Source organism: Metopolophium dirhodum, chromosome 1 (assembly GCF_019925205.1).
Source record: "Metopolophium dirhodum isolate CAU chromosome 1, ASM1992520v1, whole genome shotgun sequence".
Classification (NCBI taxonomy): Eukaryota; Metazoa; Arthropoda; class Insecta; order Hemiptera; family Aphididae; genus Metopolophium; species Metopolophium dirhodum.
The window spans coordinates 142,593,707-142,617,787 of NC_083560.1; the positions used below are offsets into that span (position 1 = coordinate 142,593,707).

Sequence of the window (24,081 nt, forward strand, 5' to 3'; positions counted from 1 at the left end):
TCGTGTGGACCCGGCTTAACGCAAGAAAAAACGCACGAGTGTAAACATACCTTTAAGCCGAGGTTTCGTGTATCGACCGACGCGCGCGCTAGCTCTGGCTCCCTATTCGCCAACGGTCGACTGTAGAGCGGTCGTGCAACGCGATTGACGACTGCAGCGCGGCGGAGGTTCTTCAGTGATCGGTGACCTTTATTTTTCTACCATAGTACCGTTAAGCTCCGCGCACATATTTTCGTGGTGTTTATCTCGCCTTTGTTCCGTTCTCAGTTTTTCCCACCAGTGTCCCGATTTGTGTTTACGACACCGTTTTTGCTCCGTGAGAGATATAATTCGACTTTTCTCAGGGAAACAATATATCTGCCGCATTCCGTCGTTCCTCCTCGTTCACCGTCACTCACTTCAACGCACTCAATATTTTCGCCATCGTGCGCTCAAAATCATTTGGAAAAACGCAGCACACAAGGTAGACTGTTCTCTTAATTTTTTGTATTATCTCTTCCGTATGTTTATGAATAATAATGGTTTTCCTCTATATTCTCACCGTGTTCTTCATCTCTACCGCTTTAAGGGCGACATAGATCGCCTGGATGCCTTCTATTTTCGGCGTCGTTTGGGCGCGCGAAAAACGGTTGGTACCCATTTACGTAACTATTATAATAGGTACATGTATATGGCCCACCGCCACAAAATCGGTGGGCCCGCACGACAGCCCAATTGGGCGGTGAATGGTGTAAGACCTATAGTTTTCGTGTGGGCAGGGGGGTGAACGATTTATTGCGCCCGCACCATCGATTTTCCCGAATCACACGCGTTCTCCGTTAATGGTTTTTGAGTACACCTTGTGTAAACACCGGAAACGGACGTTTCCGTTCCACGTCCTATCGGAATAACAGTGGACTTATCGTGTGCTTTATTATATTTATTATGATATATGATATCGGTGACTATAATAATAATAATCTGATGTGTCTATAATGGCCGACACTCGATTGTACCCGGGGAGATGCAAGCGTTCGTTTCTGTCCCGTAAATTGTATTATAGGGCTAAATAATTGTCGATTGTTTATCGTAATAATATCGTACCCACACAATTGTTGTCGGGCTTGTGAGTGCTCTGAACTACAGTTTTACCTCCACAGCTAAGACATATTTTTAAATGTTTTTATTTCAAATATAGAATGTTTCAAACATTTAAAAATATTTGTAATTTTATTTTAGAAATTTAATAGATACATATTCTGCCGCCTTAACCCTCAAAAGGGTATCTCCAAATATTGAAATGTTGGTAAAATTACATAACAAGTTGAAATGTAATGAACTCATGCACTGTTCCTTAAATCTTTGTTGACAATTTTTTTTTTCAATATACTAAATATTATCCATAGAATTGATTGGTGATATTTTTAATTGTCTAACATAACTCTAAGTATAAGATAATGGACTAGATAATGGACTTAACCTTAAACTTCTAATCGGAATAAGAAGCTAAAAAACAGTAAATCCGCTATACTGGAGTTACTGTGATTTACTTTAAAAATTAAAGATTTATTCAAGATATTAAATACAATAACTCCAACCAGTATTTAACAAATTATAATTTATGCATTGAATAATACCAAATATTTTGAAACCCATATGAAAAACTTTAATATTAATCTAAAAGAAAAAATTTTAAATAATAAAACAAAATTTCTTTAAATGTCTTCCTTGACAAATGTATATAAGTTAGTTTTAATAAAAACAAATATATAGGGACCTAAAAATATTTAAAAATAACAATCTTATCTACACTTATATGTCAATATATAAAACTTAGCAAAAATAAATACATATAAATCTGTCTCCTTCTTCATATAGGTCATTTGCTGTTTCTGAAGTAGGAAAATCCAACCAAAACTTCCTCCGATTTTGTGGCATTAAAGGCAATAGAACTTGGATAATACTTTGTTTTTTTGAAGGATGGATTCCTCTTGGGCTTACTTTTTGTAGTGGTTGTTCAATGCCTTTTTTTAAAGTGGATTGCTTAAGAAAATCAAGTTTTTGAAGTGGTGAATAATCATCATAAGTAGTGGAATACATTAAGTAATTCAATCCTCTTTCGGCTTTAATATGAACTATGTCATTTAACATAGGTCTAATTTTTTGTTTAATTTGTATACTGAACATTCTGATTTGTAATCAAAAAAGTCTTCTACTCTCATGACTTTGGCATCAACAAAACCTTTGTTAGCTGATTTGATACATTGTTCAAAATCAGAATAATCATATAATTTTTCCAATTTTTTTCATAGCCAACTCAACCTGGTGGTGAAAATGGTCGGCAGACATAAAACTATGCCCGGGCTGGAAATAAAATAAACTAATTTCTAGAGCCAGGATATCTTGAGAATTAGTTATTTGAACTAAGAATGTAAGAAAGCACCAAATTTTGTTTTGAGCTGAACAGTTATCTAGCCAAATTGTTATTTTTTTCAAGTCTTTGAAGTGTAAAAAAAATGCATGAAAACAACTTGTTAAATCTTCTTGTTTTCTTCCTTGTATACCTTCGTGCCATATTATTGCTAATGGCTTAATACATCCTTTGGGGCCAATCGGTAAAAAACTTTCATTAAAAGCAATGACCCTTTTAGTAAAAATAGCTGCCTTAAAGTTTTCCATTCTAGGTAACATAATAACTTTTTGTAAGTCAGCTGATACATAAATTGCATCATCTGTGAAAATAATAAAAAATACATTTAGCTATATTATTAATAGAATTTTAATAGAATTTATCTAAGTTTTTATAACCTTTCTTTTTTTGAACGACATGGCTCTCATACTTAGCCCGAGCATTTATATATTTTTCCAATTGCAAAGTGTATATTTTGCAAATATCACAAATATTATACTGTTCATTTAATGTTTGTTTTCTGGCAGTTGAATCATGTTGATCAAATAATTCACAAAGTTTACACTCCTCATGGCCTAGTTTGGTAAAAGATATATGCTTTTTCCTTAATGTTCTTCTATAGACATCATATGAAAATTTAATGGCTGGATTTTTTTCTTTAAAATCAGAATACATGTAGGTCGCATTGATTTCATTTGGCAAGTATTTCCTGTTGGGAGCATGTTCCCTCCTATAATGAGCCACTGTTAGGTTGAATAAATTAATGTGTTCCTTTATCGGTTCTAAATCACATTTGTTCCATGCAGTTCTAGTTATTTTATTTAAAGGAGACACGATTACACTTTTTTCAGTCATATTTGAGCATATATTTTGAATAAAATAATCATTTTTTGATGAAAAGCCCAATGTTGCAAGGTAAAATAATTTACAGACATATACTTTAATGCCATCCAAATTTGTAAGGGTATAATAAAAAGACCATTTTTTTCTTATTTCATCATGTCCTCTTCTACGGTTCACATCTCTTCGTTCAACTGAAATAATTACATACATCCTTTGTTCATCTTTGGACACACTCCAAAACTGTTTATTAATTTTAAGTCTTAACATTTCAGGTATCAGTGTAATACAATTTTTTTTACATGAAATACAGGGGGGTTTCAAATTGGGTTTCTCAACTTTTTTCTGAAATTTAATTTGATTTCGTTCTCTGATACTGGTCAGATATTTATTGCGTTTCCTTTTTGTCCCTTTTTTTGTTAAATTGTTGTGCTCATTTTCATTGCTACTACCCAACTTATACTCATCCTCACTTTCAGAAATATGATCAATGATACTATTCTGTGTTAAATTGTTATACTCATTTCTATTGTTATAACCAAATTGAATTTCATATTCGTCACTCCCAGAAATATATGAATTATCATCATCGATGGCACTATTCTGTGAAAGAAAAAAAATGTTTATACCTACATACTTAAAATATTAAATGTAAAATCTAAAATTAAGAAAGGTTAGTTAATTACCTTATCTCTTTTGGAATATGATGCATGTAATAATACATCATTTTGGTTCTCTTGTTCTACTTCAAATAATGTACTTTGATTCTCCAGTTCTACTTCATATGATATATTTTGGTCAACTACATAGGTAGTTATTTTGAGGTAAGATTTGATTCTCATATTTGTCACTTCTAGAACTATATGAATTATCATGAAAGATGACACTACTCTGTGAAAAAAAACATATTTTAGACATAGGTAGTTAAAAATGTTAAATGTATAGAAATTGTAAATAGGAAAATCTGTAAAATCTAAAATTAAGAAAGGTTAGTTAATTACCTTATCTCTTTTGGAATATGATGCATGTAATAATACATCATTTTGGTTCTCTTGTTCTACTTCAAATAATGTACTTTGATTCTCCAGTTCTACTTCATATGATATATTTTGGTCAACTACATAGGTAGTTATTTTGAGGTAAGATTTGATTCTCATATTTGTCACTTCCAGAACTATATGAATTATCATGATAGATGACACTACCTGTGAAAAAAAACATAATTCATACATAGGTAGGTAGTTAAAAATGTTAAATGTATGGAAAATTTAAGTAGGAAAATCTGTAAAATTTAAAATTAAGAAAGATTAATAATTAATTACCTCATTTGTTATGGAATATGAAGCAGGTAATAATACATCATTTTGCTTCTTTTGTTCTACTTCAAATAATATATTTTGCTTCTCCTGTAGTACTACTTCATTTAATATATTATTTTTGTCAATTTATAGAGTTGTTTCGAGGTACATTTTGTAAACAATATGGGTCGAATACCATAACTTTATGATTTGCATATGCACAGTCTACACTCTACAACGCATAATATTGTTAATGTTAATATTAGGTACCTACTTATATTAATTTATGAATTGAGTAAATTAAATAGATACTTACATCTTTAGTTGGAACTCGGTGCTCTGTGGTCATATTCAACATTTTCTTTGTACGACTATTCATTTTATGTATACTTGAGGATTGTCGTTAGATTATAATAATATATTTAAACAATTATACGAGTTTAAAGAACTAGACAAATTTCATCGATCAACTAACAAGCAGGAAAATCGAAAAACTACGTACCTTATCACATAATAATATTTTATTTCTATTTCTGGTATTAAACTGCACCAAATATAAATATTATAAAAATATTATAACTCAAATATAGTGTTACCAACATAATATGTTGTAGTTATAACTTGTAACTATATATTTTTATCTTAGGATTGATGTACCTATCACTAGAAATTAGAATTAAATACTTATCATTATAATTTATACCAGATACAAAATGTCTGGTAATATTATGGAGATAGGAAATACTATTTTCAAAATCAATGTAAAAATAAGCTTTTTTCACGTAACTCCAATAATTTTCATGTCACATACCCTATTTTTGCTAATTATTAGGATTTACTGTGAAAATGCTTCTGTTTTGTGAATATTTATGGACATACCCTTAAAGTTACTAATTTAAACATATGTTTTAGACAATTAATAAACCCATTTACCCAATAAAATCATTTTGACCAAAATTGGAGATACCCTTTTTTGGCTTAGCACGGCAGTATTGTACATTTAAAAAACATAATTGCATTAATAGTTAGAATTAAATTAAATTATTTTATTCATGTAGTTAATACAATTTTTGATTAATCTACCTGAATCTGGGGATTTTACCTCCCTAAATAAACAAAATCAGTTAATATATGTGCCATAATGTCTACAGCTGAAGTTTTTTAAAATTTAGACATTTTTCTAATTGTTTCCGAAAGCAACATCATATTAAAATTATTATATTTTATTATATTGTACTTAATAAATAAAATAATTTTTTAAAAATTGTATAAAAGTACAAAATGATACAATGTGTATTTGATTCTAATTCACATTTATGATTTTAAAACGTACTACTAATAATATGATTTAAATTCAAACCTTGAAATGTTATCTTTTTTCTTTGACATATATATAAACTAAAAAATAAAATATATAGATTATTATGAACATTTTTCCCATTCATTGTCAAATTGATTTTTGTACATTACTCCTGAAGTTTTGTCGTTTATATAAAAACATATAAAATAATGTATATTATTTAGGGTAACGGCACCAGTAATTGGCAGTTAAGTGTATTATTATTTGACATTCATCTTATACGATAAATTAACCTTTATTAAATCATCTTCAGCACTAATTTCTGTTACGTCTGGTGTGTAATTGTGAGTGTCTTTGTGCAGAACAACTTAAGTATTTTTTGTATGTGCCCGTCCTGTACACTTGTACGTATTATATTTAATACATTTCCAATAGGTCTTTTCGTTTGTTTCATTCGTATAGTCCTTTTCAAAAATAAATTCCTCATGTACTAATAAATCTTGACCTTTAGTACTTTTTATGGAAGTCATTTTCTAGTAATAAAAAAATAACTTGAATTTAACTGGAAAAAATTTGTATGGTACCTAATACGAATATAATCGAACACGATCGCGATGATATAACGACACGACGGTTATCGACAAACTGTTCAATTATTTCAATTTAATTGTTAGATTTGGTCGTGTACTGGGTACTGATCTTATTACCTTTATGGGTACAAGTGTAAACTATTTTATTAAAACCATAAGAATATTTATAGATTAAGCAACAAAAATAAATAGTTTGTTCATATACCGGGTGCAATTATAAGATATATACACATATACAGTATGGACTTCTTTTAAGGGGAAATATCAAACGGGGAAAATAACTTGACGGGGAAACGGTAACGGGGATCTGTCCATGAACCCATCCAAAGGCTGTTGTATGTGAGTTGAGTTAGGGTAAAAAGCTATAATATGAATCCCTTTATCCTTGTAGAACATGCTAAGATGATATGTCAGATGAGACACATGACCATCTAAAAATAGAATGACAGGTAGTTGTATTTTCTTTTCCATCAAACATGAATAAAATACGTTGGCCACATTTTCAAAAAATGTCTCTCCAGTTATCCATCCTTTGGCACTAACTGCCATGAACCAGTCACTTAGTATTGTTTTTGCTATGCCTTTTGGCATTTGTTTTCCATAGAAAACCAACATGGTAGGAGCCACTACCCCATCTGCAGAAATATTCACCAATACTGTAATCTGCTGTTTATCATTGTTTCCACAAACTTCATAAACATTCTTTTCTCCCCTCATACAAAGTACTTTTTCCCCTTTTGGACAAAGCATGAATCCAGACTCGTCAGTATTGAAAATCCTTGACGGATTTTCAAGAATGTCCATCAAATTATTTTCAATTAAAAAGTCTTGGACATTTTGAACCAATTTAATATGTGTGTTTTTGTAACCAAACTTCTTGATTTAGTAACTTTTTGGACAGTTCTTTTGGCTATACTTGGATTTCTTTTCATGAAGAGTTTGAACCATTTCTTCCCTGGGTTTCCATTAAACAACTGATCAACACCCATTTCCTTTGCCATCTTCCCAATTGAAACTAATAAATTTTGTTTGATTATTGGAAATCCACGTTGGCTCATTGCTTCTATCCAATGCACCAAAAGTGGCTCATAATCACTAAGAGCAGGTTTAGGTCCAAATTTTGTATTTCCTAGTGTAGCTTTTCCATCAACAATGTTCTGTAAACTGGACCGGGGAACTTGATACAATTTGCTAGCTTGGTACACGTTTTTTTCTTTTTAATTGACAGCAGAAACAGCCTTTTTCGTATCTTCTATGTCATACTTTAATTTTGGTTTTTGAAGCCATTTTGTTAAATTAATCTAAGTTTTTAGTTTGAATCTACCTAAAGGTAATTATAAAATCGAACCAACATAGTAAATACCACCATTTGTTTTGACAATCTACCACAAACAATTATTATTAAAATTATAAAATCATAAATGAAATTGCCAAAAACCGGGTTCACCAAGTACCAAAGTTTGGCAGTTTTAGCCAAACACTGGGTTAAAAACAAGTATAATATAGTGTTTGGCAATTTAGTATTTCATAACGAATTGTATTTATTAATACTTACTTTAAAAGCTTAGATGGCAACGAATTGAAGGGCTTGGAACAACAACCAGGTAAATCCACTTTTTGAAATTGTTCAGGGCTGATAAAAAACAGTTTTATTCCATGATAATCAATACTTAAGCAATTACAATTACATTTTTCTATAATTACCATGATGAAAAATAATACCATGGACTTAAAAGTTGTCCAAAGTTAAGAAATGTATGGAATTATCTGGTTATTGCGCCAAACGTTGTTTTTTGAGGGTATACTAATAGAAATTTAAAAAAAATTTGCTCAAAAAATTGAAATTTTAATTTTTCTACTTTGAAATATAATAAAACAGTGCCTTGTGTTTTAAATTGAATTATAACAAAACAAGTGGCATAAAAACTGATTAAATTCACAACAACAAAACAAAATTTTATGTTTGTCAAAAGTAATGATAATAGTATAATAACAGGATTCCCTTTCCTTGTTATTTCTTAAAATTCAATATTTTTGTATAACAAAAAATAATAAAAACTTTTAAACAAAATTAGCCATATAAATAATTTAACAAAATAATATCTTATCAATAAAACATAATCTAATGTTTGTCAAAAGTAATAATAATAGTATAATAACAGGATTCCCTTTCTTTGTTATTTTTTAAAATGTAATATTTATGTATAACAAAAAATCATAAAAACTTTTTAACAAAATTAGTCATATAAATAATTTAACATAACAATACCTTAACAACAAAACAAAATCTTATGTTTATCAAAAGTAATAATAATAGTATAATAACAGGGTTCCCTTTCCTATTTATTTTTTTTTTTTTTGCTTGAGTTACATAAAAATATTAATAAAAAATAATGTCATCAATATTCATAATCAGATAGATCAGGATTATTATCTGTATTGTCTTCAAACTGTCTGTAGAACCACATGTTCAGGTGGTACATATTTCACAGCTAGTTTCTGAACGTCTTTTAACTTAGCTGCTTTAATTTCAAGTGCTCTATGATACAGCATTGGAATATTTTCAATTGGGCTTTTATTGTCAATTTTATGAAGTATGTAATGCTCTTTACCAGTAGAATTTGCAGAAATACTACAAAATAATCCGTCTATTAAATAATCTATCTGGCGATAAGACATAATAGAAAATTTTATCTTTTTTTGAGTTTGTGATGTACTTTTAAAAAAATGGTTTAAAATACTCGAAGAAATTCAAAATCATATTTTGAGTCACGTTGATGACGTAAAATTTGTTTGGGTTGGTTTCTTTTACTATGGCTTGATGTGTTTGTGGCAAAAATACTCGTTCTATTTTTCGTTTTTTCTGTTCTATTAATCCAAAACAACGATCGCACGGAAGGAAACTGTCCTGGCTCAGGATACCTTTGTGTTATAGTCTCTAAGCCAAACGCTTTATACCGTATTACAGAGTAGAGGTATTGAATTATTGCATTATTTTTATTTTGCGAAGAACAGTTCTCAGAAAAAAGATAAAGGGTTTTCACTCCTTGTTGAAGTAGATTTTCTAAATAGTAATGAATAAAACTTATCACTTCATTTTGGATCTTTTTTGCAATCGATTCGTCATACATGAAAAAATATGATTTTTATACAAAAGTTATAGGACCAGATTTGTCTATTGTAAAAAACGTCGCCACATGGTACGGGAGAGAGTGGCATATTTTGCTGGTAGTCGAAAGATAATACTTCCATTTTAGGATTTTCTTTTGTTTCCAGGGATAACTTTTTAAGATCAGAATAAAATATATCAGCTTTTTTTTATGCATTTCTTTTTCTTCAATAAGCGATAATTTTATTTCTTGGTCGATTTCTGCGTTTATCAAATTCTGTAGACGATCACAGGTCTGACAGGTATCAGATTTTGGGTTACCAAATGACAAATTAAATTTCTTAATAAAATAATCTGAAAATAACTCGTATTTCACAATAGGTTTAACTTTTTCCCCGTTTTTTAATTTTTCTAAAATGGTTTGTTCGTGTTTTTCCAAATATAAATTGTACATTTTACTGATGGAATATAACATAATTATTATATTTTTAATTGTGTTGTGTCATCATTTAATAGATATTTTTTCTAATGAAATAATTTAGTATTTATTTTAAATATAAAAATACCTCCGCTCAAACTTCAACGAAGCCAGAAAAGATCTCAACATCCCAGACAACCTGTACGAAGCAATTGGTCCATTTTCAAACTTTCATAGCATAATAATTCATTATTTAAAAAAAAAATTGAATTGTACAATAACATATAATATTTAATGTAGAAATTAACACCTGTAAGCTAATAACCTATGTAGTTGATGCTTAACCAATATAAAAAAAAAAAATAAAATAACCCCCCGGTATACATAATGAGTTACTCAGTAACTGTTAGTGAGTAGAGATTTAGTTTTGTATGTCTTTTACAAACATTTAAATACCTGTTTTAATTATTGTTCATTATTATCAATAATAAAACAAAACAACAAAGGACTGCTGCTTAAGCTCATCATAAAAGTCCATGTAACATTAAAACTAGTTTTACTATTATTTATAACACAAGAGCGAATTTCTAGGTTCTTAAAAGCTTAAAATATGATTCTAATATGCTCTAAAAAAAACTTAACATGTTCTCTTAATTGTCCTTAAACCTCTTAAATATACAGAAAATATGTTTTTTTTACTTCAAATAATTTATGTTTATATTTACTATTTACCTATACATATTATAACAACATTTTCTCTGATAAATTATTTGTATTCAATCACATATGAAACAATAAAACAATCTCCAATATAATTCTAAAATATTCTTTAATGTGAAAAATGATTTTCTTTCATCAAATTCAATTTTGGTTAATTTGCCCACTAATTATGACTTGTTAATTGGGCTCATGACGTATAACTAGTGCCTAGCACCTTTTCGTCCAATTTAAAATGTATGGTATGTTAAAGACAATTATTTATATAGCTAGAAGGTATTTGTATAATATTATCGACCATATTGACTTATGGACACAATTAGTATGAAACTGTTTTATTGTTATGTTATCTTTGGATCAAAAAATTGATAAAATTAAATATTCAATTTTATTTAATTCAATTTTGTATAGCCTGTCTATTAAAATATTTTTATGTGTGATATTATATTTATTGTGGCCAATAATTGTAGATTTAAAAAAAAGAAGAAGAAAAGAAAAGGAGATAACAAAATGGTTTGTTTGACATTTAAATAAAGAATATTAGATATGTTTAAGACTGTTATGTTGTCTTTAGGTACAAAATTATGAAGATTCAAAACACAAAAAAGCTACTATGAATGTAGAGAAGTTTTATGATGAGCCCATTCATGCCAATTACCAGCATTTGAATAAAAACGAAACAAGGGGTTATAATTTAAATGAAGGTCCCTCTGTTTATTATTGCTATGATATTATTTGATTATTGATTAATGTGTTGGTTTATATATTTAGATGAATGGACACAAAGAGTTCCTATTGACGATGCCTCTGCAGATGGCTCTTTGTTAGTATCTGTGAAAGCTAAAGATGCTTTAAATGATCTTATTTTTATTTATTGTACAATTAATGATAAATAACTTAATTAATTTTATATAACCTGTATATTGAAATATTTTTATGTGTGGTATTGTCTTTTTTTATGGCCAACTGTAGATTTAAAAAGAAGAAGAAGAAAAAGAAGGGAGATAAACAAATGGTTTGTTTTGACATTAAAATAAAAAAATATCAGTTATTCATAAGACTGTAATGTTGGCTTTAGGTACAAAATGAAGAAGGTGCGATTAATGATAAAGCTACATTGAATTTTGATAAGTTGTACGATGAGGTACTTCATGACAATTACCAGCATTTGAATAAAAACGAAATAAGGGATTCTAATTTAAACAAAGGTCTGTCTCTGAATATTACTGCTATGATGTCATTATTTGATTATTGATTAATGTGTTGGTTTATATATTTAGATGAATTGACAAGAAGGATTCCTTTTGGTGATGCCTCTGAAGATGGCTCTTTGTAAGTATCTATGAAAGTAAGAGGACGCTACACAGATATTTGTTGTCTCCGTCTGCTTTAAATGATCTTATGTATTGTACAATTAATGATAAATAACTTAATTAATTTTATATAACCTGTATATTGCAATATTTTTATGTGTGGTATTGTATTTTTTAATGGCCAACTGTAGGGTTATGAAAAAGAAGAAGATAAAGAAGGGAGATAAACAAATGGTTTGTTTTGACATAAAAATAAAAAAAATATTAGTTTTCTATAAGATTGTTATGTTGGCTCTAGGTACAATATTATGAAGATTCAATACACAAAAAAGCTCCAATGAATGTAGAGAAGTTTTATGTTGAGTCCTTTCATGCCAATTACCAGCATTTGAATAAAAACGAAACAAGGGGTTATAATTTAAATGAAGGTCTTTCTCTGTTTATTATTGCTATGATATTATTTGATTATTGATTAATGTGTTGGTTTATATATTTAGATGAATGGACACAAAGAGTTCCTATTGACGATGCCTCTGCAGATGGCTCTTTGTAAGTATCTGTGAAAGCTAAAGATGCTTTAAATGATCTTATTTTTATTTATTGTACAATTAATGATAAATAACTTAATTAATTTTATATAACCTGTATATTGAAATATTTTTTTATGGCCAACTGTAGATTTAAAAAGAAGAAGAAGAAAAAGAAGGGAGATAAACAAATGGTTTGTTCTGACATTAAAATAAAAAAATATCAGTTATTCATAAGACTGTAATGTTGGCTTTAGGTACAAAATGAAGAAGGTGCGATTAATGATAAAGCTACATTGAATTTTGATAAGTTGTACGATGAGGTACTTCATGACAATTACCAGCATTTGAATAAAAACGAAACAAGGGATTCTAATTTAAACAAAGGTCTGTCTCTGAATATTACTGCTATGATGTCATTATTTGATTATTGATTAATGTGTTGGTTTATATATTTAGATGAATTGACAAGAAGGATTCCTTTTGGTGATGCCTCTGAAGATGGCTCTTTGTAAGTATCTATGAAAGTAAGAGGACGATACACAGATATTTGTTGTCTCCGTCTGCTTTAAATGATCTTATGTATTGTACAATTAATGATAAATAACTTAATTAATTTTATATAACCTGTATATTGCAATATTTTTATGTGTGGTATTGTATTTTTTTATGGCCAACTGTAGGGTTATGAAAAAGAAGAAGATAAAGAAGGGAGATAAACAAATGGTTTGTTTTGACATAAAAATAAAAAAAATATTAGTTTTCTATAAGATTGTTATGTTGGCTCTAGGTACAATATTATGAAGATTCAATACACAAAAAAGCTCCAATGAATGTAGAGAAGTTTTATGTTGAGTCCTTTCATGCCAATTACCAGCATTTGAATAAAAACAAAACAAGGGGTTATAATTTAAATGAAGGTCTTTCTCTGTTTATTATTGCTATGATATTATTTGATTATTGATTAATGTGTTGGTTTATATATTTAGATGAATGGACACAAAGAGTTCCTATTGACGATGCCTCTGCAGATGGCTCTTTGTAAGTATCTGTGAAAGCTAAAGATGCTTTAAATGATCTTATTTTTATTTATTGTACAATTAATGATAAATAACTTAATTAATTTTATATAACCTGTATATTGAAATATTTTTATGTGTGGTATTGTATTTTTTTATGGCCAACTGTAGATTTAAAAAGAAGAAGAAGAAAAAGAAGGGAGATAAACAAATGGTTTGTTTTGACATTAAAATAAAAAAATATCAGTTATTCATAAGACTGTAATGTTGGCTTTAGGTACAAAATGAAGAAGGTGCGATTAATGATAAAGCTACATTGAATTTTGATAAGTTGTACGATGAGGTACTTCATGACAATTACCAGCATTTGAATAAAAACGAAACAAGGGGTTATAATTTAAATGAAGGTCCCTCTGTTTATTATTGCTATGATATTATTTGATTATTGATTAATGTGTTGGTTTATATATTTAGATGAATGGACACAAAGAGTTCCTATTGACGATGCCTCTGCAGATGGCTCTTTGTTAGTATCTGTGAAAGCTAAAGATGCTTTAAATGATCTTATTTTTATTTATTGTACAATTAATGATAAATAACTTAATTAATTTTATATAACCTGTATATTGAAATATTTTTATGTGTGGTATTGTCTTTTTTTATGGCCAACTGTAGATTTAAAAAGAAGAAGAAGAAAAAGAAGGGAGATAAACAAATGGTTTGTTTTGACATTAAAATAAAAAAATATCAGTTATTCATAAGACTGTAATGTTGGCTTTAGGTACAAAATGAAGAAGGTGCGATTAATGATAAAGCTACATTGAATTTTGATAAGTTGTACGATGAGGTACTTCATGACAATTACCAGCATTTGAATAAAAACGAAAAAAGGGATTCTAATTTAAACAAAGGTCTTTCTCTGTTTATTATTGCTATGATATTATTGATTAATGTGTTGGTTTATATATTTAGATGAATGGACACAAAGAGTTCCTATTGACGATGCCTCTGCAGATGGCTCTTTGTAAGTATCTGTGAAAGCTAAAGATGCTTTAAATGATCTTATTTTTATTTATTGTACAATTAATGATAAATAACTTAATTAATTTTATATAACCTGTATATTGAAATATTTTTATGTGTGGTATTGTATTTTTTTATGGCCAACTGTAGATTTAAAAAGAAGAAGAAGAAAAAGAAGGGAGATAAACAAATGGTTTGTTTTGACATTAAAATAAAAAAATATCAGTTATTCATAAGACTGTAATGTTGGCTTTAGGTACAAAATGAAGAAGGTGCGATTAATGATAAAGCTACATTGAATTTTGATAAGTTGTACGATGAGGTACTTCATGACAATTACCAGCATTTGAATAAAAACGAAACAAGGGATTCTAATTTAAACAAAGGTCTGTCTCTGAATATTACTGCTATGATGTCATTATTTGATTATTGATTAATGTGTTGGTTTATATATTTAGATGAATTGACAAGAAGGATTCCTTTTGGTGATGCCTCTGAAGATGGCTCTTTGTAAGTATCTATGAAAGTAAGAGGACGCTACACAGATATTTGTTGTCTCCGTCTGCTTTTAATGATCTTATGTATTGTACAATTAATGATAAATAACTTAATTAATTTTATATAACCTGTATATTGCAATATTTGTATGTGTGGTATTGTATTTTTTTATGGCCAACTGTAGGGTTATGAAAAAGAAGAAGATAAAGAAGGGAGATAAACAAATGGTTTGTTTTGACATAAAAATAAAAAAAATATTAGTTTTCTATAAGATTGTTATGTTGGCTCTAGGTACAATATTATGAAGATTCAATACACAAAAAAGCTCCAATGAATGTAGAGAAGTTTTATGTTGAGTCCTTTCATGCCAATTACCAGCATTTGAATAAAAACGAAGCAAGGGGTTATAATTTAAATGAAGGTCTTTCTCTGTTTATTATTGCTATGATATTATTTGATTATTGATTAATGTGTTGGTTTATATATTTAGATGAATGGACACAAAGAGTTCCTATTGACGATGCCTCTGCAGATGGCTCTTTGTAAGTATCTGTGAAAGCTAAAGATGCTTTAAATGATCTTATTTTTATTTATTGTACAATTAATGATAAATAACTTAATTAATTTTATATAACCTGTATATTGAAATATTTTTATGTGTGGTTTTGTATTTTTTTATGGCCAACTGTAGATTTAAAAAGAAGAAGAAGAAAAAGAAGGGAGATAAACAAATGGTTTGTTTTGACATTAAAATAAAAAAAATATCAGTTATTCATAAGACTGTAATGTTGGCTTTAGGTACAAAATGAAGAAGGTGCGATTAATGATAAAGCTACATTGAATTTTGATAAGTTGTACGATGAGGTACTTCATGACAATTACCAGCATTTGAATAAAAACGAAACAAGGGATTCTAATTTAAACAAAGGTCTGTCTCTGAATATTACTGCTATGATGTCATTATTTGATTATTGGTTAATGTCTTGGTTTATATATTTAGATGAATTGACAAGAAGGATTCCTTTTGGTGATGCCTCTGAAGATGGCTCTTTGTAAGTATCTATGAAAGTAAGAGGACGCTACACAGATATTTGTTGTCTCCGTCTGCTTTAAATGATCTTATGTATTGTACAATTAATGATAAATAACTTAATTAATTTTATATAACCTGTATATTGCAATATTTTTATGTGTGGTATTGTATTTTTTTATGGCCAACTGTAGATTTAAAAAGAAGAAGAAGAAAAAGAAGGGAGATAAACAAATGGTTTGTTTTGACATTAAAATAAAAAAATATCAGTTATTCATAAGACTGTAATGTTGGCTTTAGGTACAAAATGAAGAAGGTGCGATTAATGATAAAGCTACATTGAATTTTGATAAGTTGTACGATGAGGTACTTCATGACAATTACCAGCATTTGAATAAAAACGAAAAAAGGGATTCTAATTTAAATGAAGGTCCCTCTGTTTATTATTGCTATGATATTATTTGATTATTGATTAATGTGTTGGTTTATATATTTAGATGAATGGACACAAAGAGTTCCTATTGACGATGCCTCTGCAGATGGCTCTTTGTAAGTATCTGTGAAAGCTAAAGATGCTTTAAATGATCTTATTTTTATTTATTGTACAATTAATGATAAATAACTTAATTAATTTTATATAACCTGTATATTGAAATATTTTTATGTGTGGTATTGTATTTTTTTATGGCCAACTGTAGATTTAAAAAGAAGAAGAAAAAGAAGGGAGATAAACAAATGGTTTGTTTTGACATTAAAATAAAAAAATATCAGTTATTCATAAGACTGTAATGTTGGCTTTAGGTACAAAATGAAGAAGGTGCGATTAATGATAAAGCTACATTGAATTTTGATAAGTTGTACGATGAGGTACTTCATGACAATTACCAGCATTTGAATAAAAACGAAACAAGGGATTCTAATTTAAACAAAGGTCTGTCTCTGAATATTACTGCTATGATGTCATTATTTGATTATTGATTAATGTGTTGGTTTATATATTTAGATGAATTGACAAGAAGGATTCCTTTTGGTGATGCCTCTGAAGATGGCTCTTTGTAAGTATCTATGAAAGTAAGAGGACGCTACACAGATATTTGTTGTCTCCGTCTGCTTTTAATGATCTTATGTATTGTACAATTAATGATAAATAACTTAATTAATTTTATATAACCTGTATATTGCAATATTTGTATGTGTGGTATTGTATTTTTTTATGGCCAACTGTAGGGTTATGAAAAAGAAGAAGATAAAGAAGGGAGATAAACAAATGGTTTGTTTTGACATAAAAATAAAAAAAATATTAGTTTTCTATAAGATTGTTATGTTGGCTCTAGGTACAATATTATGAAGATTCAATACACAAAAAAGCTCCAATGAATGTAGAGAAGTTTTATGTTGAGTCCTTTCATGCCAATTACCAGCATTTGAATAAAAACGAAGCAAGGGGTTATAATTTAAATGAAGGTCTTTCTCTGTTTATTATTGCTATGATATTATTTGATTATTGATTAATGTGTTGGTTTATATATTTAGATGAATGGACACAAAGAGTTCCTATTGACGATGCCTCTGCAGATGGCTCTTTGTAAGTATCTGTGAAAGCTAAAGATGCTTTAAATGATCTTATTTTTATTTATTGTACAATTAATGATAAATAACTTAATTAATTTTATATAACCTGTATATTGAAATATTTTTATGTGTGGTTTTGTATTTTTTTATGGCCAACTGTAGATTTAAAAAGAAGAAGAAGAAAAAGAAGGGAGATAAACAAATGGTCTGTTTTTACATTATAATAAAGAATAATTATATATCTATTATAGGACTTTTATGCTTTATTTAGGTTAAAGATTCAATGAACGATAAAGCTGCGTTGAATGTAGACACGTTTTATAATGACACCCTAACTAATGACAAGATTTTGAATAAGGACAAAACAAGAGATCTTTATTTAAACAAAGGTCTGTTCATTTTATTCCAATGATATTATGTAATCTATACTATTAATTGATTTTTATTTAATATGTTTGTTTTAATTTTTAGATGAATGTACAAGAAGGATTCCTGTTGCTAATGCTTCAGAAGGTGACTCTTTGTAAGTATCTAGAAAAGTTAAAATTGCCTTTTTTAATATATAATTTTTATTTCCTTATTTAGACATAATATGTTCAAGTATAAAAAAAATTAGCCTACCCACGAAAAAGGTATATAAACCCTGATTTTACAATAATATTTGCTTTTTTTCAAATATTGTTTAAAAATTTCATGAGCCCCTTCTCCTTCCCCAAAAATTAAAATTGAGTACTTGAGTTTTGATGAACTAAATAAATAAATTTTTTTTTTTATAAACATATTTAGTACTTCATAGATCATATTTATAAGTATATTAAAATGAACACAATAAAAAAAATTGGGTTATACAACTATTATTAATTATGCAAATTTATATTATGTTTTTTCAATATACAAAACTGTTTATTAATATTCTTAAGAATAATTATTGTTTAGGATCTTAATAGCTAAATTGTTGATTAAGGTATTTTGATATAGCTACTTTTGTTTTGTTAATTTTTTAATCATTTTATGTATAATTTTTCAAGTTTTATTTGGTACATGGCTTTACATAATAAAAACCGTAGTCTTATTATGTAACAAACTCATATTATGTTTTTATACTCTTGAATGACCAGACCTTTAATAAGTAGTGTCATAACAGCAGTCTTGCAAAGAATACTTTTCAAATGAATTCAGAATGTGTATTTAAATACTGGAAGCGATTTGTATTTAAAATACATATTCAAATATTTTATTTTAAAAGTATTTAAATATTAATACAAATACCTTTTAAAAAAACAACTCAAAATACTTACACAAATACTTTTTTTAGGTTCAATAAATGAATAATTAATAATCAATTCAATTACTTTACTAGTCAACTCACTACAACTAACCACATCATGAAGTACTATTATTGAATAGTTTCTTAAATCAAGGCAACTAAACCCTCTTATGTATCCCTCCATCTATTGTGCTTATTGTACAAATATTTTATACAGATTGTATAAATTAAAAAAAATATGACAAAAAAAAAAAGTTCAATAACAATATCTTATATCCAAATTATAAACTACTACTACTGTGTCACCCATTAAAGAAGAAAATAGACTATTTAAAGATTCAAGATAAATGCCAATCCAACCAGTGATTGTCAGTGTATTGTATGCCATGGTATAATATGGAAGTGAGAAGCCGACGCCTGGCGGGGGTTTCAGTGTTCAGTGTTCACTGTTCAGTCATTTTGTTTGGTGGTTGTATTTTGGCGAAACATTTATAAATTATCGGAAGTTAAAATTTAAAAATAATATTTAAGAAACAATATTTAAAATAGTATATTCCAAAATATTAGTAATTGAAATTTGGAGTAGACAACGAGAATGAAAAAAAGTATTTAGTATTCTAGAATAAAAATACAAATAAAAAGTAGTTTTTAAGTATTTAAAATACATTGGTCATAAAGTATTTGAAATACAAAAAAGTAAATCCTTTTTCGTATGATAAACTTGCTGCCCGTACACTAAAATCCTAATTGGTACTTTAACCGAGGCAATTGAAACATCACATTTTGAACTTGAATCAAGAAAAATTGCACCTTCCATTACAGTGACCCACTTGTAACCTACTGTTCACAACATTTCAGAAAGTTTTCTTAAATATACCATGTATGTAATTTGAGAATATCTGATGAATATTTTGAATAATATAAAATAGGTTGTAAATAGTGAAGTAATGGCAACAAATGAAAGACAGACGTCTGATACAGAATAAAAAGTAATTTTAAAGTATTAAAAATACATTGGTCAAAAAGTATTTGAAACAAAAAAAAAGTATTTTAATACAAGTATTAGGTTATGTACCTAACAAGTGTGCATAATAGATTAAAGCATAATTTCCATTATGAGTATGACAACACAACTTAATTACTATGTTATGCAGGGTTATGTTGCAAATTATGAATTATGATAATTTAACTTTTAACTTTTCAATAGTAAAATTAAGTATCTGCTCTATAATGTGCTTAGTATTAAGATTTTTTTAATTTTAATTTCGTGTTGTAAGTATATTTTAAATACTAAATAGATGTCACTAGTAAAATAATTATTTATTTTATTTTCTATAACGCTATTAGTTTGGACATATTTATGGGTCACATAGATAATTTAACTTCTGATTTGTATTTTACCTTGTACACATTAGAGTTTGAAATATACGTATAAGTATATTATAATTTAACTTCATTCTTTAGTAAATAACTATATTTTTGTTTTAGGTTAAAAAGTCAATTAAAAAACACTAAGAAAAAGAAGAAAATATCTAAGGTATTTAATATTTTATTTATTTATACTTTTTTGTAATTTATCTGAATTATAAGAAATATTTCTCTAATGTTGATAAATGTATTCTATACACCATAACATTTTCCAAATATTTTGACTTATTTTGAGCTGTTTACTGACATTTTCATTTTTCATTTTTTTTTTTTTTTATAAATTTCAATACAATTTTTTTTGTTTGTTAAAATTGCTTGAAAATTTATTAGAAGACTCCCAGTATATTTTTTCAAAGCAGATGAAAAAAAAATAAAAATCCATAGTAACTTTTTTTAAAAGAATTTAAGGTTCAAATATTGACAAAATACGTAAAATTCACGATAATGTGCAAATTATTTTGAGTTAAAAATTCATAAAAGTTTTTCTATAGAAATCTAAGATAAGAAAATGTAATACAAGATTCCTCGTAAGAATCTTTAATCTTGATCAACAAAAATTGGATAAATTCACTCGATTTATCATGTCGATTTTTTTATTTTGTTGTAATTGAAAAACGAATAAATGTAGATACTGTAGAATTTACACCATATCTTTATTTTATCAATTCCTATACTTGATATAATTTATAAGTATTTTGCTTCATTTTGAGCTGTTCACAGAGAATTTCGATTTTTTTTTTTCTATAGTTAATAAAATTAATTTCCTGTGGAAAAAACACGTGAAAATGTTTTACAAGGCTGCTGATATATTGTCACAATAATAGCAGTTAAAACATAACTTAAAATGTTTATAAAAAAAAATAGTGCATATGTATTTTTAATAACATTTTAAGTTCAAATTTTGACAAAATGTATCAAATTTAAAATGTATTGTGTCGTAAAAAAATTTATAAAATGTTCAACTTTTATAGCTAAGGATTGAAATTTTAAGACAAAGTTCCAAATTTAATTACTTTAATCACAATAATATCAACAAATATTCCTAGTTATATCACATAGGCTGTCTGACCGTCTTCGCTCAGGATAGTTTTTCTTATACAATGATATTATATTATTGAATTAAAATTGTACACCTTCCATTATAGTGACCCACTTGTAATATACTGTTCAAAACAATTAAGGAAGTTTTCTTTACTATACCATGGATGTAATTTGAGAATATCTAATGAATATTTTGAATTAATATTTAATAGGTTGTAAATAATAAAGAAGTAATGTCACCGAAAAAATCGAATAAACGTAAACGACGGACGTATTTTAAAGAATATTCGAAGAACGATACCCCTCAATCAGTGGATACGGATATGGAGACATATGTTACTAATAATTATATTGGAGAAGACGTTACTAAGAAATTAGAATTTATTGATTCTTTGGACGATCAGACGTCGGGATATCGCACCATGACTGACACAAGTATGTATTTTGGCCTATATTGTAATCAAACGTCTAACAACGCCTACGGTGTACATGGTCACGAAAATGTTTTCACTGGAAAAACTCCTCTCTGGTGCGACGTTTGCTTTAAAACATTTACCTACATATCCCAATTGGTTATACATAAAAGAACGCACACCGGCGAGAAACCATATGGCTGCAATTTTTGTGGAAAATCGTTTTCCGCGCAAAGTCATTTGGTTCGACATATAAGAACACACACCGGTGAGAGACCATATGCCTGCAATTTTTGTGGAAAATCGTTTTCCACGCAAACTCATTTGGTTCGACATATAAGAACGCACACCGGTGAGAGACCATATGTGTGCAATGTTTGTGGCAAATCATTTGCCAGACAAGATAGTTTGGTTATACATAATAGAACACACACCGGCGAAAAACCATTCGAGTGCGGTTTTTGTGGAAAAAAATTTTCATCAAGCAGTGGCTGTAGAACACATACACTAGGTGTTCATAAGGAATATTTATGAACTATTATTGTCGTATGATCCATTATCAAGAAAAATAAACTATAAACATCAAATTATATATGAAAATGTCCCATCATCGCAGTAAGGGTTCTCGACTTATAAAACGCGATCAAAGTATCACTTCATCTTAAACGTTTAAATACCTATGCTTGGGCATAAGCAAAACCATATGGTTCACACTGTCGACGACGATCACTCGTTGTGTAGTAGCTTCAATGCTCACTGTCTGGCGATGTTGTTGCGTGCACTTTACATTTATGAATGTATTGCTTCTCCTTCCACTGTTTAATATCAATGAAAATATTTCTACTCCAGAATGCTTTTGTAAGTGGATAGCGAATCTTGCCTACTAAAATTATATTTTGTACATATTAGTTATGACTTATATGTTATACCCTTAGACTGTAGTCCAATTTGATTAAATACAAATAAAATTCAGTTTGTACAGAATTAGGTTTTTGTTGTGTACATATATTTTATCTATGGATATAGTTGAATAATAAAAATTTGAATTTGTGTATATAATTACTGTTAATTGTTTAAACATTTTTTTATATGTATTGATTTTACACTGATGTGTGTGTGTTTTTTAGCACACTATTTTCTTAGATTTTGAAGGCATTTGCTGTTGTTTTTCGTAATTAAACGACAGTACCGAATATTAAATAACCAACTGAACAAAGTTAGTCGTATAGAGTTGGTACATTTTACGGGCAACGAAGTGCCGGGATCAGCTAGTTAGATATAAAAGTAAGAACATTAACTGTGTTTACATGCCTTTATTAAAATACCCATTTTAATTTTTTAAATGTGCATTTATAAATTGCAATATTTTACATAACCATAATACTTGCTTTAAAATTAAAATATCGTAGAAAACTGATGAACAAACACTTAATGTTTATAACTTAAAGTTTGATGAATCAATTCACACTAATATTTAAGCTAACAATACAACATTATTTTTACTGAATGCCAATTTGCTATGTCATATGTTTGTTATTGTAAGACCGAGAAAATACATGCGGGTGTGAATGTCTGCTTGAACTTACTTAAAATAATAGTAAGTAATATTCTAATATGTTATGAATCGCTAAATATTCTCTATTTTTGACCGTTTAATGATATTTTTCTTGCTGTCTCGCTATCACTCATCATAATATCTATCAAACTATCAAATCACCTAAATGTCTGTTTATTGTGACATAATAAACCCATGGTATCATTGTAAAAATGTAAAAATGTTCGTAGTACTCGGATTCTTGTTTGAAAACCAATAAATCACCCACTTATAGATATGGAAATCGATAAGCAGCTACATTACCATCCATATTTAATTGGTATTGTAATGTCTTCTCTTATCACCCGTTTAGGTGCCGTTCTGTTTATATTAAGATGACGTGTCACGAAAAATGTACTCGTGCAACGACCGAGAGGATGCGCTGTTAGGTGTTTTCACGATCCGCAAGCACGCGGTGTTTAAGTCACTCCTACTATTTGCAATTTGAAACCGGTCGACGAGTGCTCGTTCGGGAGCGCCGTTTATTTGTCTATGAAAGTATGATAATTGAACACATTTTTATTGAATTTATGAAATGTTTACATGTTTTAACATAATATAATGTATGAGTCATAAAACTTGAAATATATCTAATGCGATATGATTGATGGAATGATTTGCAGACTATAGTTATATGTAATTATTAAGATTTTCAATATTTTAGACATGTCCTTGGCATAGAAATTATATTTGTA

General features: G+C 28.3%; 5 protein-coding genes across 5 annotated transcripts; 4 read left to right on the plus strand and 1 right to left on the minus strand.

Annotated features, from left to right (window-relative positions):
- Positions 1-131: 131 nt before the first annotated feature.
- Positions 132-12,527, plus strand: LOC132932967 (uncharacterized). Its single transcript, XM_060999307.1, has 10 exons — positions 132-463; positions 11,132-11,174; positions 11,236-11,365; positions 11,433-11,484; positions 11,634-11,676; positions 11,740-11,869; positions 11,942-11,993; positions 12,166-12,208; positions 12,273-12,402; positions 12,472-12,527. Exons 2-10 carry the CDS (start codon positions 11,172-11,174, stop codon positions 12,525-12,527), a joined length of 639 nt encoding a protein of 212 aa, XP_060855290.1. The 5' UTR covers positions 132-463; positions 11,132-11,171.
- On the minus strand, positions 6,682-8,124 carry LOC132932965 (uncharacterized). Its single transcript, XM_060999306.1, has 3 exons — positions 7,973-8,124; positions 7,292-7,581; positions 6,682-7,244 (listed from the first exon to the last, which is right to left on the minus strand). The coding sequence occupies exons 1-3, from the start codon at positions 8,122-8,124 to the stop codon at positions 6,682-6,684; spliced, it is 1,005 nt and encodes a 334-aa protein (XP_060855289.1).
- Positions 12,528-12,763: 236 nt separating the features above from the next.
- LOC132936225 (uncharacterized) lies at positions 12,764-13,565 on the plus strand. Its single transcript, XM_061002917.1, has 5 exons — positions 12,764-12,888; positions 12,961-13,012; positions 13,185-13,227; positions 13,292-13,421; positions 13,491-13,565. Exons 3-5 carry the CDS (start codon positions 13,189-13,191, stop codon positions 13,544-13,546), a joined length of 225 nt encoding a protein of 74 aa, XP_060858900.1. The 5' UTR covers positions 12,764-12,888; positions 12,961-13,012; positions 13,185-13,188; the 3' UTR covers positions 13,547-13,565.
- A 1,137-nt stretch (positions 13,566-14,702) lies between these two features.
- On the plus strand, positions 14,703-15,587 carry LOC132932968 (uncharacterized). Its single transcript, XM_060999308.1, has 6 exons — positions 14,703-14,736; positions 14,800-14,929; positions 15,002-15,053; positions 15,226-15,268; positions 15,333-15,462; positions 15,532-15,587. The coding sequence occupies exons 1-6, from the start codon at positions 14,734-14,736 to the stop codon at positions 15,585-15,587; spliced, it is 414 nt and encodes a 137-aa protein (XP_060855291.1). The 5' UTR covers positions 14,703-14,733.
- Positions 15,588-16,239: 652 nt separating this feature from the next.
- On the plus strand, positions 16,240-22,791 carry LOC132935181 (zinc finger protein 892-like). Its single transcript, XM_061001652.1, has 14 exons — positions 16,240-16,308; positions 16,372-16,501; positions 16,569-16,620; positions 16,770-16,809; positions 16,873-17,002; positions 17,075-17,126; positions 17,299-17,341; positions 17,406-17,535; positions 17,605-17,656; positions 17,806-17,848; positions 17,915-18,032; positions 18,115-18,166; positions 20,399-20,447; positions 21,592-22,791. Exons 1-14 carry the CDS (start codon positions 16,252-16,254, stop codon positions 22,324-22,326), a joined length of 1,683 nt encoding a protein of 560 aa, XP_060857635.1. The 5' UTR covers positions 16,240-16,251; the 3' UTR covers positions 22,327-22,791.
- The last annotated feature ends 1,290 nt before the right edge of the window (positions 22,792-24,081 follow it).